General features: G+C 36.5%; 1 protein-coding gene across 2 annotated transcripts; it reads left to right on the top strand.

Moving 5' to 3' along the window:
* Nucleotides 1–1,010: 1,010 nt before the first annotated feature.
* LOC136258502 (tripartite motif-containing protein 2-like) lies at nt 1,011–6,169 on the top strand. Of its 2 annotated transcripts, none has more exons than XM_066051817.1 (2): nt 1,011–1,253; nt 3,714–6,169. In XM_066051817.1, the coding sequence occupies exon 2, from the start codon at nt 3,726–3,728 to the stop codon at nt 5,886–5,888; it is 2,163 nt and encodes a 720-aa protein (XP_065907889.1). In that variant the 5' UTR covers nt 1,011–1,253; nt 3,714–3,725; the 3' UTR covers nt 5,889–6,169. The 2 variants fall into 2 exon arrangements, with proteins under 2 accessions (XP_065907889.1, XP_065907890.1); XM_066051818.1 differs by having other exon boundaries at nt 1,019–1,154.
* The last annotated feature ends 6,648 nt before the right edge of the window (nt 6,170–12,817 follow it).

Genomic DNA, 12,817 nt, shown 5'->3' with positions numbered 1-12,817 from the left:
TCCAATGAATGAGTAGCTACCAATGAAATCCTATGTTTTATTGGCACCCATTCATTGCATTTATGCACTTGTCAATTTCATGCCCCACCCCCAGGCGTCCCCACACTCCAGGTGGGGATTTGACATTGCTTATTGTCCCAACCCCTGGGGAAATTGACAGTTGTCCAATTCACTGACCGATGTTCGGTAGTTGCATTTCTAAACAATAAAATCACACTTGCCATAGCTAATTTCAAACATCTAAGACTTCAAATGTTGCACAAAATTATTCATAGCAGCGTGGATGTCTCACTACCTAGCTATATAACACATAGAACAAGGCATACCAGGGGCAGTGACCTTAATACAGTCAGACACAGCTATTGACGCATACAAGTACAGCTTCTTTCCTACATCAATCCGATTATGGAACAATCTATCTATAGATACTATAAATTGTAACAATTTAGATACTTTTAAGGAACATTTAGATAACACTAGATTGTAACTTACCCTAAATTATTACACCTATTGTAACATACTCACTCATGTGAGTTCTACAATTATTACCTATAATAATAATAATTTTACTAGCTACAGGGCAGGTTTATTACTAGTCGCATGCATGAAATATGCGCCTAGTCATCCTTGAGGTGTCGTCAAATCCCCTACTATAGGGGTGGGGACATAGTAGGGATTTGACAGCCGATTTTGCCCCAGTAGTGGGGAATTTGACACCACGATTTGTCAAATCTCCTGTATTCCCCCACCCTCCCCGGGGGTGGGGGGTGGGGCATGAAATTGACAAGTGCATTATGAAAATGCTATGAAAATAAAAATTCATTGGGGCCATTCAATGAGGCTTGACAATTCACTTAAAGGTTGAATACAAAATGTCCAATGGTGAAATATAGCCAGTCATATTATTCAATTAGAGCAGTTGGCTAGATGCTAAATTTACTAACTGTTCTATTAGAGTTTTTGAATGGTTGAGTTAATTAGAGGAGGGCGGCGCCACCGGTATAAGCAGATAAGATAGTGTGCTTTAGCTAGAACTAGCTACTTAAGAAAGGTCCTCGAAGGTCAATGATCCCATCCTCGGATTTTCAGTTTGAAGTGTTATTCGTCACTTTCTGAGTACCCGGCGCATAAAGACAAGTGTCGCTTTGGACTAGGTGAGGGTATGGTTAGACGTAGCTACTGACTAGCTAACGACTACCGGGTTACAGCGGCACATCCGGGTCTCATTTATGGTCAACTGATCAGCTAAATGGGTTAGCTACTCAACAGTAATATGTTTGAAGGGTTTAACATATCCGGTGTTAAAAAGGATCAGCTTAATTGCCCGGCCCGAACAGCCTAGCTAGTTGTAGCTACAGAACATCAATGCCGGGGAGGGAGATATCTAGTATAGTAGCTATGTATTACAAGGACATGTCAACTTGATGTAGTTGTTTCATAGGCCAAACTGACCCACCTTTTCAATGGATTGAAAATTTTCATAAGTGGATAATAGCTACCTGTAGTTACCACTAACACTTTTGGGCCCGTATAGCTACAGTGTAGCAAATGCATTATGTTAACTACTGTTAACCTGCAAATATCTTCTAGCTCAGAATCGAAGCACACTACAGCTATAGAAGATTTCTGTTTTGTCAATACCATGCCCTTTGTTATTTTTGCGGTTTTATCATTTATGTATTAATTATATGCCAACCTGTCAGCCATAATATTATACTCCCGACTGAGATTTTCACCTGTAAAAAGAGATAATGGCTTAAATGTCAAAAGCTAATGTTTGTTGAAATTGTATAAAGTATTTCAGTGCCCATAGCTAACAATAACAACAGGGTATTTACACTATATGTAGCTTTCTGATCAGTTGTTCTGGTAGACATAATAATTAAAGTTAATTTTGTAGCTATGATGATTTAGCTAGTCATGTTTGTGTATTCAACATCTGTATAGTTAAGGTCACATGGCATGTCATGATTTTTCACTAGCTAATTGTTTTCTGTTGATAATGCTAACTGACTCCATATCTAGTTATACAGTATTATTATGTACACATGTCACCATACAGGCATTCAGAAGAAATCAACATCTTTGTAATAACTGTATAGTGGTGACAATGGATCTGAAAGAGCCCACAGTAATAATTATTAATGTGGCTATTAAATTTAAGGAGCAGTAACCATGTTATTAATTGAAATGTACCATGAAACCACCTAACTTCAAAGCCAAATTCCAGGGTACATATCTTATAAACCCTGGCTGGCCATGGTACATTAAGTTAAACCATGGCTGGCTATGGTACATTTAAAATAAACAATGGCTGGCCATGATACATTTACATGTACCATGGCCTTGATATCTGATGAGGTAACGTTTGTTTTTATAAGAATCCTGGCAGTATTCGATTGTGGGAGTTTATTATTACTCACGTGATGAAACCATGAACCCGATTTTGCATTCTACAGTACTCATACGAAGGCAATTCAACACCCTTACCACCCTATGAGTTGACAAACGGAAGTTTAAGGTGATAACTAGTGTCATGGTTAATTTACAATCGCGTGTCTGCATGTTTGATTACGTACCACGCCCACTTTTTGTATATCACGAGGTAACCACTCTACAGCGAAGCTTACCCCTCTGGATGTTTAGAAAACATTGTAAACAGTGGTTAAACGATGTAGCAACTTTGAAACACTTGTTAAATCGCAAAATTGAGTGTTTCCGTGATATTCATAGGATTTTCCCGTAACGTAACTGCAACGTTACTTGCTGCTGACCCATAATCGAATTTTACAAGACTCTCTATATAATAAATCCAGCGGGCTGCCTCGTATTGGCTTGGGTGATTAGTCGCCCACCACAGTAGGCTATTAGCCTACATGGTACATATCAGTTGTATCATGTGCCCTCGTGATTTGCCTGATATGTACACCCACGCTCTTGGGCCTAAGGGCCCGAGAGCGTGGGTGTACACATGCATTTCTAATGTTACACAGTGAATACAGTCCTAAAGCCAATTCCATTTGTGGTATCAAGTAAGCCATAGAGATAGCCTGAAGGAAGAAATCACATGATAATCACTGAAGTGTAGCTAAAGTGATTATTGCATTGCTAAGAATCTCCACAACAGCTAAAAATATCTAAGTTATTGGTCAATAGGCTCACTGCAATGTAATGTATAATACAATATAAGTCTACTTAGGCCCGAGAGCGTGGGTGTACATATCAGGCAAATTACTTGGGTACATGATACAACTATTACATATATATTTTTTGTCATTACAATGTAGCTATAGGCTTTAAGAATAGTATTCTCGGCTACATGACATGTTATTTTTAGACTTATATTGTATTATACATTACATTGTAGTGAGCCTATTGACCAATAACTTAGATATTTTTAGCTGTTGTGGAGATTCTTAGCAATGCAATAATCACTTTAGCTACACTTCAGTGATTATCATGTGATTTCTTCCTTCAGGCTATCTCTATGGCTTACTTGATACCACAAATGGAATTGGCTTTAGGACTGTATTCACTGTGTAACATTAGAAATGCATGTGAACACACACATACTGATACTTACTACTGTAGGAACAGGCAAAAGGCCAATAGATCCAGTAACCAGTCACATCCGTTTACTGTCTAAAATACGTACATACATTTTAGAACAGTTGCAAGGTTAAATTATTACTATGCTTGTGTTCATATTGTAGTGACTAAACACAATGTCAACATTGGAAGTGAAGAAAGCTCAAAATAACCTCACTTGTCCAGTATGTTACCAGTTGTTCAAGAACCCCAAGTATCTGCCTTGTTATCATTCCTACTGTGAAGAATGTCTGGAGAAGATGCTGGTACAATCCAAGATCACCTGTCCTGAGTGTGACAAGGAAGCTATTGTTCCTGCTGGAGGAGTAAAAGAATTTGCAGCTAATCTATTAATCAACCAACTAGTTGATAATTTGACCCTGACCAGTGGAATATCTGGGAAAGAGAAAGTTAAGTGTTACACATGTGACAATGAGCCCGTCATATCATTTTGTCCTGAATGCAACATATTCCAATGTTATGTTTGTAATGATCACCACAGGAGCAACAAGACGTATCATGGTCACAATGTTGTACCATTGACTGAACTGAGGTCAGGCAAAGATGCATCGTTCATTCCAGCTAAGATGAAGACCCCACTTTGTCAGGAACATCAGTGTGATCTGAAGCACTACTGTGAGACATGTGATGAACTGGTGTGTATGTATTGTACAGTGAAGAAACATAATGGCCACGATCATGACACTGTGAAGAAGATGGCCAGTAAGCACCGGTCTCAGTTAAAGAAGGTCGCCACTCCAATAGAAGGGATGATCCAAGATCTGTCTGATGTACATAATAACGTTGACAAGATGATGAAGAAAATAACACAACAAGGTGATGAAATGAACAAGCAAATTAATCAACGTTATGATGAACTAGTGAAAGATCTGATGAAACAGAGAGATAAAGTGAAACAACAAGTGTATTACACAGTGTCACAGAAAGAGAAGGCACTTACAACACAACTTGATGAAGTAGATTCAACACAAGCTGAACTTGTTAGCATGAAGGAACTGAATGACACTCTGCAGAAGAGCTCTGACCAAGAAGCACTGTCTTCAAAGAAGCAGGTCATTGATGGTATGCACCAACTAACTGAGAAGTACAATGACCTAAATAAACGTCCTGTACAGTCAGACACAATGGAATTTATACCAAGCAAAGATTTTCCCCAGCTCGGTAAATTTTTTGCATGTGCAGAGTATGATTATTTGGAGGTAGATAATCTTGCAAAATCAGGAGAGGTACCCATTATCACCAAGGATAGCAATGAAGATGACTGTAGTGAAAGAAATGATAAGACAGCTAAATCATTTACAGGCAAAGTGACTGTTGAAGAGGTGAAGGATATTGATGATGGTATTTATGTGGTCTCACACAGAGGTGACCAAATTGAAGTTGCTGCATGTATGAGCACTCAGGAAATTAGGGAAGGTCCCATCATTGCTTCATGTAGGAATTACCGAGCAGTTAACCTGCCTAACAAGGTAGTAAACAATAGCGGTCGCATGGGTCAACCCTGGGGTATAGCATATGGTAGATATGGAGTATGGGCAGTAGCAGATCGTACTAACCATTGTGTGTATGTATTTGATGGTCAGGATCAGTTAGTTTTGAAATTTGGCAAATCTGGTGACAAGGATGGCCAATTTGGTTCCTATAGCCCTCGTGGTATTACATTTGACAATGATAATCACTTGTATGTGGCTGATAGTGGCAACAACAGGATACAGAAGTTTGATATCAATGGCAACTACTTGCTACAGTTTGGATGTCGTGGTTCTGGTGAAGGTCAGATAAAGTGTCCATATGGTATCGCAACACATATTAATGGTAGAGTGTATGTTGCTGACAAAGGTAACCGTCGTATATCAGTGTTCCAGTCTGATGGTCAGTTTTGCATCTTCTTTGGTTCTGGCCAGTTAGGTAGTCCCTATGATGTAGCAGTTACAGGGAATAATCAGCTGCTTGTTGCTGACCATACTCATAAATGTATAGTCACTTTTACTCTTGATGGTCATTATGTAGGTAGGTTTGATACACAGGGATCTCATAGTTGTCAAATAAACAGTCCTTGTAGTCTTGCCACTGACATGAATGGCTTCATCTTAGTAACTAATTTCAATCATTCTGTATCTGTTTATGATCATGCTGGAAGCCTTGTCCATTGCTTTGGTACTCATGGGTCTGCTGGTGGTGAATTTAATGATCCTTATGGCATAGCTGTCAGTCCTAATGGTAGCATCTACATTAGTGACTTCAACAACAAAAGGGTTCAGATCTTTGGAATTGCATAATCTGTATACAATAAATATAACAGGCAATTATAAGTGATTATGTACTATAATAGTATACAATTTAATGTATTATACAGACTATGTACTTTATATAAATATTTAGCTACAGTGTTGGTATGTTGTGATGAGGTTACATGTACATTTCACTTTTGTGCATCTCTTGTTATATGCAAGTACTAATATAATGTGTAACACTTTGCTTGTACATTCACTGTAATGTTGTTGTTTTTTCTTTTAGTTTTTGTACCTAGGTTATTATTACTAGTCAATCCTAAAGTCCATGTAGTGTCATCCTTGAAAGGTAGTGTTATGTTTATCTATGTACATGCAATGTCAGGGTACGTACTATGTACTGCTTGTATGTACTGCTTGACCAAATAAAAAATGAATTCATTTATAGCTACGTTGATTATCTTAAGTTTTTCAAAAGTTCCAGAGAACTATCTAAATAGCATTGCAGCGGTACTTATTTGATCATGCATGCCTTGCTTTAGGAATTATTTTCAATCAAAATGACAGTACTTCAAAATATAATCTTGAATGGCTAACTTTCGCTATCAGATATTTTCTGTGTCCTAGAAGCATATAATTATGAACAAGCACATAGACTGAACTAATTACTACTGTATCACCAAAATGCACCATTACATTTTCACTGTAGACAGCAAATGTATTCCAGGTGTCCCTCATCGTTGGATGATGTGCACGGTGGGGGGGAGTTGGCCCACACCCATGGAACTCTGTACCTACAGCAGGAATCAAATCACTGACCTCTCGCTTTGAGAGTTGATGTCTTACCACTGTACCAAGTATCTAAAGGCTGTTTTGTACTGCTTATAAATTCATTAACCCCTGTAATCAACAGCTAAAAACTTAGCCAAAAGAGGTTCTTATTAACTGCGAATAGCCTGTTTTAAATACTTTTGACTAAAAAGTTGGTCTTTAGTTGAAATGCTTCAAATTGTACCTATAAGACATTGTGAAAGCTAAAATAATGGCTACAAGTTCTGGGGGACTGCACCCCCAGACTCCTGCTGCTAGAGATTCTATACTCTGGTCAGCCCCCCTTCACATCAACTACTTCCTCCGCCACTGAACTGCACAATTTAATATTTGTCTGGTGGCATAGTTGAAGGCAGAAAAACATTCTGTGCAAAAATAGCTATCAGATGAAATTTCAAACATCTACTTTAATTCCTTAGGGAACAACCACATCTCCTAACTTTACATGATTTACGATGTTTATTCAATGTTGCATGTGCTTTGCACAAGCAGTGTGTGTCACATAAATACAGACAATCCTTAACATCAAAGTATATGGCTTTACCACTCAAAATCTATAGGCTCTAGCTCTGTGCAATGTATATGTACACTTGACACTTTTGGGTTTTACTTAATAAAGATCCCTACAAAAACAAAAACACACTAGCTGTAAATATTGAGGCATGTCAAAATAAAATACAATAGAATCTTGCAACAAAAAAAGTGGTAATAACAGAATGAAGCTATCAGTGAGCTTTGCATGTAATAATATTAATCAGATATAATGTGGTAAAGAGTATTGATGTTGTATGTACTCAATGGATAGTTTAACTGGTGTCATGTTATAACCTATAAGACTGGTTTTGTCAACCTTGTTACATATACAACAGAACCAACTAAACATGAGGTACAAAGTTTCACAATGCTTACAGGAGGGAACACAATGTTTCATGAGGATGCTTTCCGTATCCTGCAGCTTTAGAAGTTGATTAATTATGTTTGCATTATTTTAATCCCATTGGTGGTACATGTACATTTTTAACATCTACCTGACTGCATTATTAGAGTAGTCTAGAACCACATGACTCTATAGAATTTCTGAATGCTCTATTGGGATTTCTGAATACCATCTTGTTTAAAGCAGATTCTCAATACACATAATGATTATGTACTTCTACTGTTTAAGAATTTTTAATGTGTGGCAAACCTTAGTGATGAAATAAGCACCTTATGGTTCACAATGATCAGTTGATTATTTGTGGAGTTAATAAGATTTATATGTGTAAGCGTTAAGTATATACTGCAGCTGTGTATACCATTAAGTCATGCTATTACTGTAAGGACTACCTTGTACGGATATATTTGTGTCAATACAAGATCTACTCAGACAACATAATTATAGTAATTATTATAATAATATTAATACACATATGCATACTGTACTATCAAGAGAAAAGATGTATGCATGTACCATATCACATAAGATAAATATGTTCAAAACATGTCAATCCAGCAAGAATGAGTCTTGTTATCTGTAACTTTTCTACGAGTACAATCATTTTACTCTTACGCTTGCCGTGTTTTAAAAAAAGTAAAGTTATATACAAAATAATTGGTGTACATAAAGCAATGACAAAAATAATATCATGTTTTTGATGTAGCAGTTTTAATACAGTGTTTAATCCTCATCAATGTTTTATTGCTGTAGAAGAATACTGAAATTATTACAACACTGTCTAGTGTTGCTCCAGAATAAAACACTATTGGAGCAATAGGAGCATATAGTGGTTGAAAGGCATATATTATCCATGTGATGCCATAAGCTGCTCCAATTCCAAGTGAAATCCTTAGCAAGTTCTTTGAATCTTGTCCAACATTCTTCTGTATCCTGTGAGCCTTATACAATAGGTAGGACAGTACTACAATAATTCCAAAGCCAATAACTTGTATTATAATGACACAGAGAGACGTTGTTATGGTGGTAAATAAATTGTAATCTCCGTAATACAAACAGTACTCGCTATTCTCTACAAGTAAGTCTGCATCAGTAACATAATTTTGGACAGCAACTATCATTACCAGCACAAATGGGATCACAGATATTGATAGAAGATAACCAGTTCGTAACTTTTGTAACTGTTCATCTGTTACATCTTTCAGTATCATCTTGTAACTGTTATAGAAAATGTAACAAATGTGAAAGAGAAATAAAACTCTGCTCATCAGTGAGGCATAATAGCAGAATATCAAAAAGTACATTATTAATCCACAAATTTCACTGGTCACAGGAATAACAAATTCCATTAATGTGTACACAAAATGTGCCAATACTCCTAACAGTGACAGACAACAGTAAGACTTCATCAGTTTTCCTAACATTGTGTTCTTAGCTTGGTCCACCATTATGTAAGGTACCAGTAGACTGATCAAACTTAGTGAGAAGATTCCCATACAAACCATTCTGATGTATATCTTCAAGTTTTCATTCATCATTTCTTCTGGTTCCTCAGAAGAGTCATTCGTGTACATTTTGTGCCAATAAATATAGCTAGCTCAACTTCTTCAAACTCTCTTATAATCTCAACCAGCATACATGTATGTAGCCACTTTCTTGCAGTGAATTATGATGATGAGTTGCGCTAGGAACACAATTTATAGCAAAGGACAATAACTCATATATGGCTGCTTGTGAAGCCACCAAACAAACACTGGTTCTTACGTATATAGCCTTTTGCTTTGTATTTTGTTGTAGCTAAATTATTTCCCTGGAATTAATGAAGTACATGTGTGTAACTAGTTACATGTTTATGGACAATACTGATTGGTTCCCTCTTGGAACAGTCACTGATTGGACAGGTGATTGCCTAGTAGTAATACTCAACCTCAACACAGGTGCACTACCATGTTAGCAATAACAGGACAATGTTTAAAAACTATTTGAGTTTACTTTTCAGTTTCAATTCATCTAGTTTAATAATGAATGCATACTTGTTCATAATTCCAAAGTCAACTAAACATTATGACAATTCTAGTATCTAGTATTTCCTCTCAACGTTAAGAGAACCAAGCATTAGTTTGTACAGGATCTGTATATGGTTTGTATCATCCATGATCTAGTGATTTTTAGCCATGTCAATTTAAATACTTAAAATTAATCTTGTGAGTATTTTACACTCTTTTAATTACGACTGATTTTGTAACAGAGGGTATTGTACAGTTTTCACTCCTCATTACATGTCAAATTCAGAGTCTCATACTTGACATGGTGACGACATTAGAGTGAACATTCTTTAGTATAGCAGCATAACTACATGTATAGTTGTTTGTTTATCAACAACAACCTACACTCTGATTCATTCATTCTTGGAATGGTCATGATCAATTTGACATTTAATTACCAGCACTTTTCAACCTGAACACAAATGTACTACATTAGCAATGACAAGTGTTTAAAAACTGCTTTGATGTTTTCAGCTTCAACCTGAGCATGGAAAGGTAACATACACAACTCCAAACCAAGTGTAAACAATAAATTTCTTATTGAAATATTGGAAAAAGCTATTACTGACTACAACTTCATGCTTCATGCAAAAACTCAGGCTGTAAACTGTCTCATCTCATTAAACACGTGTGTCTGTAGGTGATTCATTGTTGAAGTAGAGTTCAAGTACGTACTAGGCAAAACCCAGCATACTATGACTTGTCATATCTGTAGTGTTGACTTTGACCATCAAGTGAGTATAAAAGGTAAACACTTGTTTGTGTGTGCTGTGTAATATTACTGAGAGTTGTTAGTGGTGGTCAGTAATCAAAGCAAACCAAAGTACCTCAGCTACCAGACTAATTGAAGCAAACATTGTAAAGATGGTGAGGAATCCAGTAGAATTATATACACTCAGCTAGCCATTGATAAGTCACAAATAATAGCTTGCCACATAATTACAAACACTACACACATACCAGTCAATTGTTATACAGACATTATTACGTACACCATTGAGCACCACTGTTGATGGTATGTGGGGAAGAATACAATATTTGGTCATGTGGCATGCAACAAGTGGATTTATGTTCATACATTTCCTCAATGTTTAACTCTAAATTTCCCCTGAAAAGGTTAGCAGTTCCTTATAGCACCATCTCTCTGACTGGGCCTGCGAAATAGGGCATGTCAACATGTGGGCACAAACTACACTCTGTCACACAACAGGGCATCTCTCAGTATAAAAGTAGAATGTTTGCTTTTAGTATAAAGCACTTTGACTGTTTATTACATACTGGAAATTTCAAGGCCATAATAGCTAGCTTGGTGCCACAAAAAGTTATGGGTGATGGAAACTTGAAAAAGTAGGCAAATTTTATGTGTCCACATGCTCTATTTTCACAGGCCCGGTCACATTTTACTGATTGCTAAATTTATATACATGGCTTGTGCCATAAAAGCAGTCGTCTTTAGATGTTTACAAATTCATGCATTTGTGTTTTGGTGAGCGACTAACTCTAGTAGGTGTTATGTAAATTTTCACAGGCACATACAATACAATCTAACAAATATTGACTAGCCACACCCTCAAATAATGTAAGTCACTAAGGGGTAATTTATTTCAGTATCAATAGATAAGTTTATGAATGATCAGTCAAGCAGTACAGGATTCTATTTATGAGCTATAAATTCATTATTTTTGAGTGTGTGCTATCCATTTACAGTGTACTGGATAACCTGAGGCATATGCTTGCACCTCAAGACATGACCACACATTGGAAACACATCTCATGTAGTGTTGTACACAATCTATACTTGTACCTACTTAGTTGATAATCGTATTCAAAGTACACCATATTGCAAGCCTACATACAATTATTGTACAAGTATGCTAGTGGAGATCATGTAGTAAGTTAGCCATCATCTTGTGATCCTGTTTGTTCACTATTCTTTGATGGTTATTGGTGGGACAGTTTAATGATGGAAATGTTGTTGTACTTTGAATTGTGCATCAGTACAGAACTTTGTTGTCCTCCAGTGTTGTATTTCAATAAATGTATAAAGTTATTGGTAGATGGGTAGAAGCTATACTTCGCTGGTTTTACACTTAACAGTTGATATACAGAGTTTGATTCTTGTTAATGCTTTATTGCTGTAGAAGAATACTGAAATAATTAGAATACTGTCTAGAGTACCTCCAGAATAAAGCACTATTGATGCAACAGAATTGTAGAGTGGTCGAAATGCATACACTATCCACGTCACCCCATAAGCTGCTCCAATGCCAAGTGCAATCCGCAGCAGATTCAACGAGTCTTGTCCGACGTTCTTCTGAACTTTATGTGCTTTGTATAACAAATAGGACAGCACCAATATAATCCCAAAGCCAATAACTTGTATTAACACTATGGCAACAGCTAATACAAAGAAAGTAAATCTATCATAATCCCCATAGTTCAAACAGTAGGCACTGTCTTCTTTCTGTAATTGAACATCAAGAACAAAATTCCGAACAGCAATTCCTGTTATTAGTAAAAATGGCACACCGCACATTGATAGAAGATAACCAGTTCGTAACTTTTGTAACTGTTCATCTGTTACATCTTTCAGTATCATCTTGTAACTGTTATAGAAAATGTAACAAATGTGAAAGAGAAATAAAACTCTACTAATCAATGAGGCAAAATAGCAGAACAGAGAAATGTAAATTATTAGTCCACATATTGTATTGCTTGTCTCTATAGCAAATTCCATTAATGTGTACACAAAATGTGCTAATACTGCTAAAAGTGACAGACAACAGTAAGACTTCATCAGTTTTCCCAACATTGTGTCTTTAACCCGGTCTACCATGATGTAAGGAATTAGTAGAGAAATTGCACTCATTGAAAAAATTCCCATACACAATATTCTACTATAATATATCATTGTGTCATCATTTGAATCATCAGTGGAATCATCAGTGGAATTATTAAACGTCATATTTTTCTCCAGTTAGTTACCACCAACCTTTACACAGTAAATTTTCTTTTGTAGTAGATGTCTCTTCTCAGAAGTAGTTAAATCTTGCTATAGTATTTGTATAACAATTAGCATCAGCTTTCATGGACACTACTTTTAGCTGTAGTGTTCTAGCTAAAACCTTTGCTGTAGTACCTAGCTAGCTAACTGCTATCAACTTGTG

The sequence above is a fragment of the Dysidea avara genome, chromosome 6 (genome assembly GCF_963678975.1).
Source record: "Dysidea avara chromosome 6, odDysAvar1.4, whole genome shotgun sequence".
NCBI lineage: Eukaryota > Metazoa > Porifera > Demospongiae > Dictyoceratida > Dysideidae > Dysidea > Dysidea avara.
The sequence above is the reverse complement of the archived record's forward strand: the minus strand, read 5'-3'. Positions and strand labels throughout refer to the sequence as shown.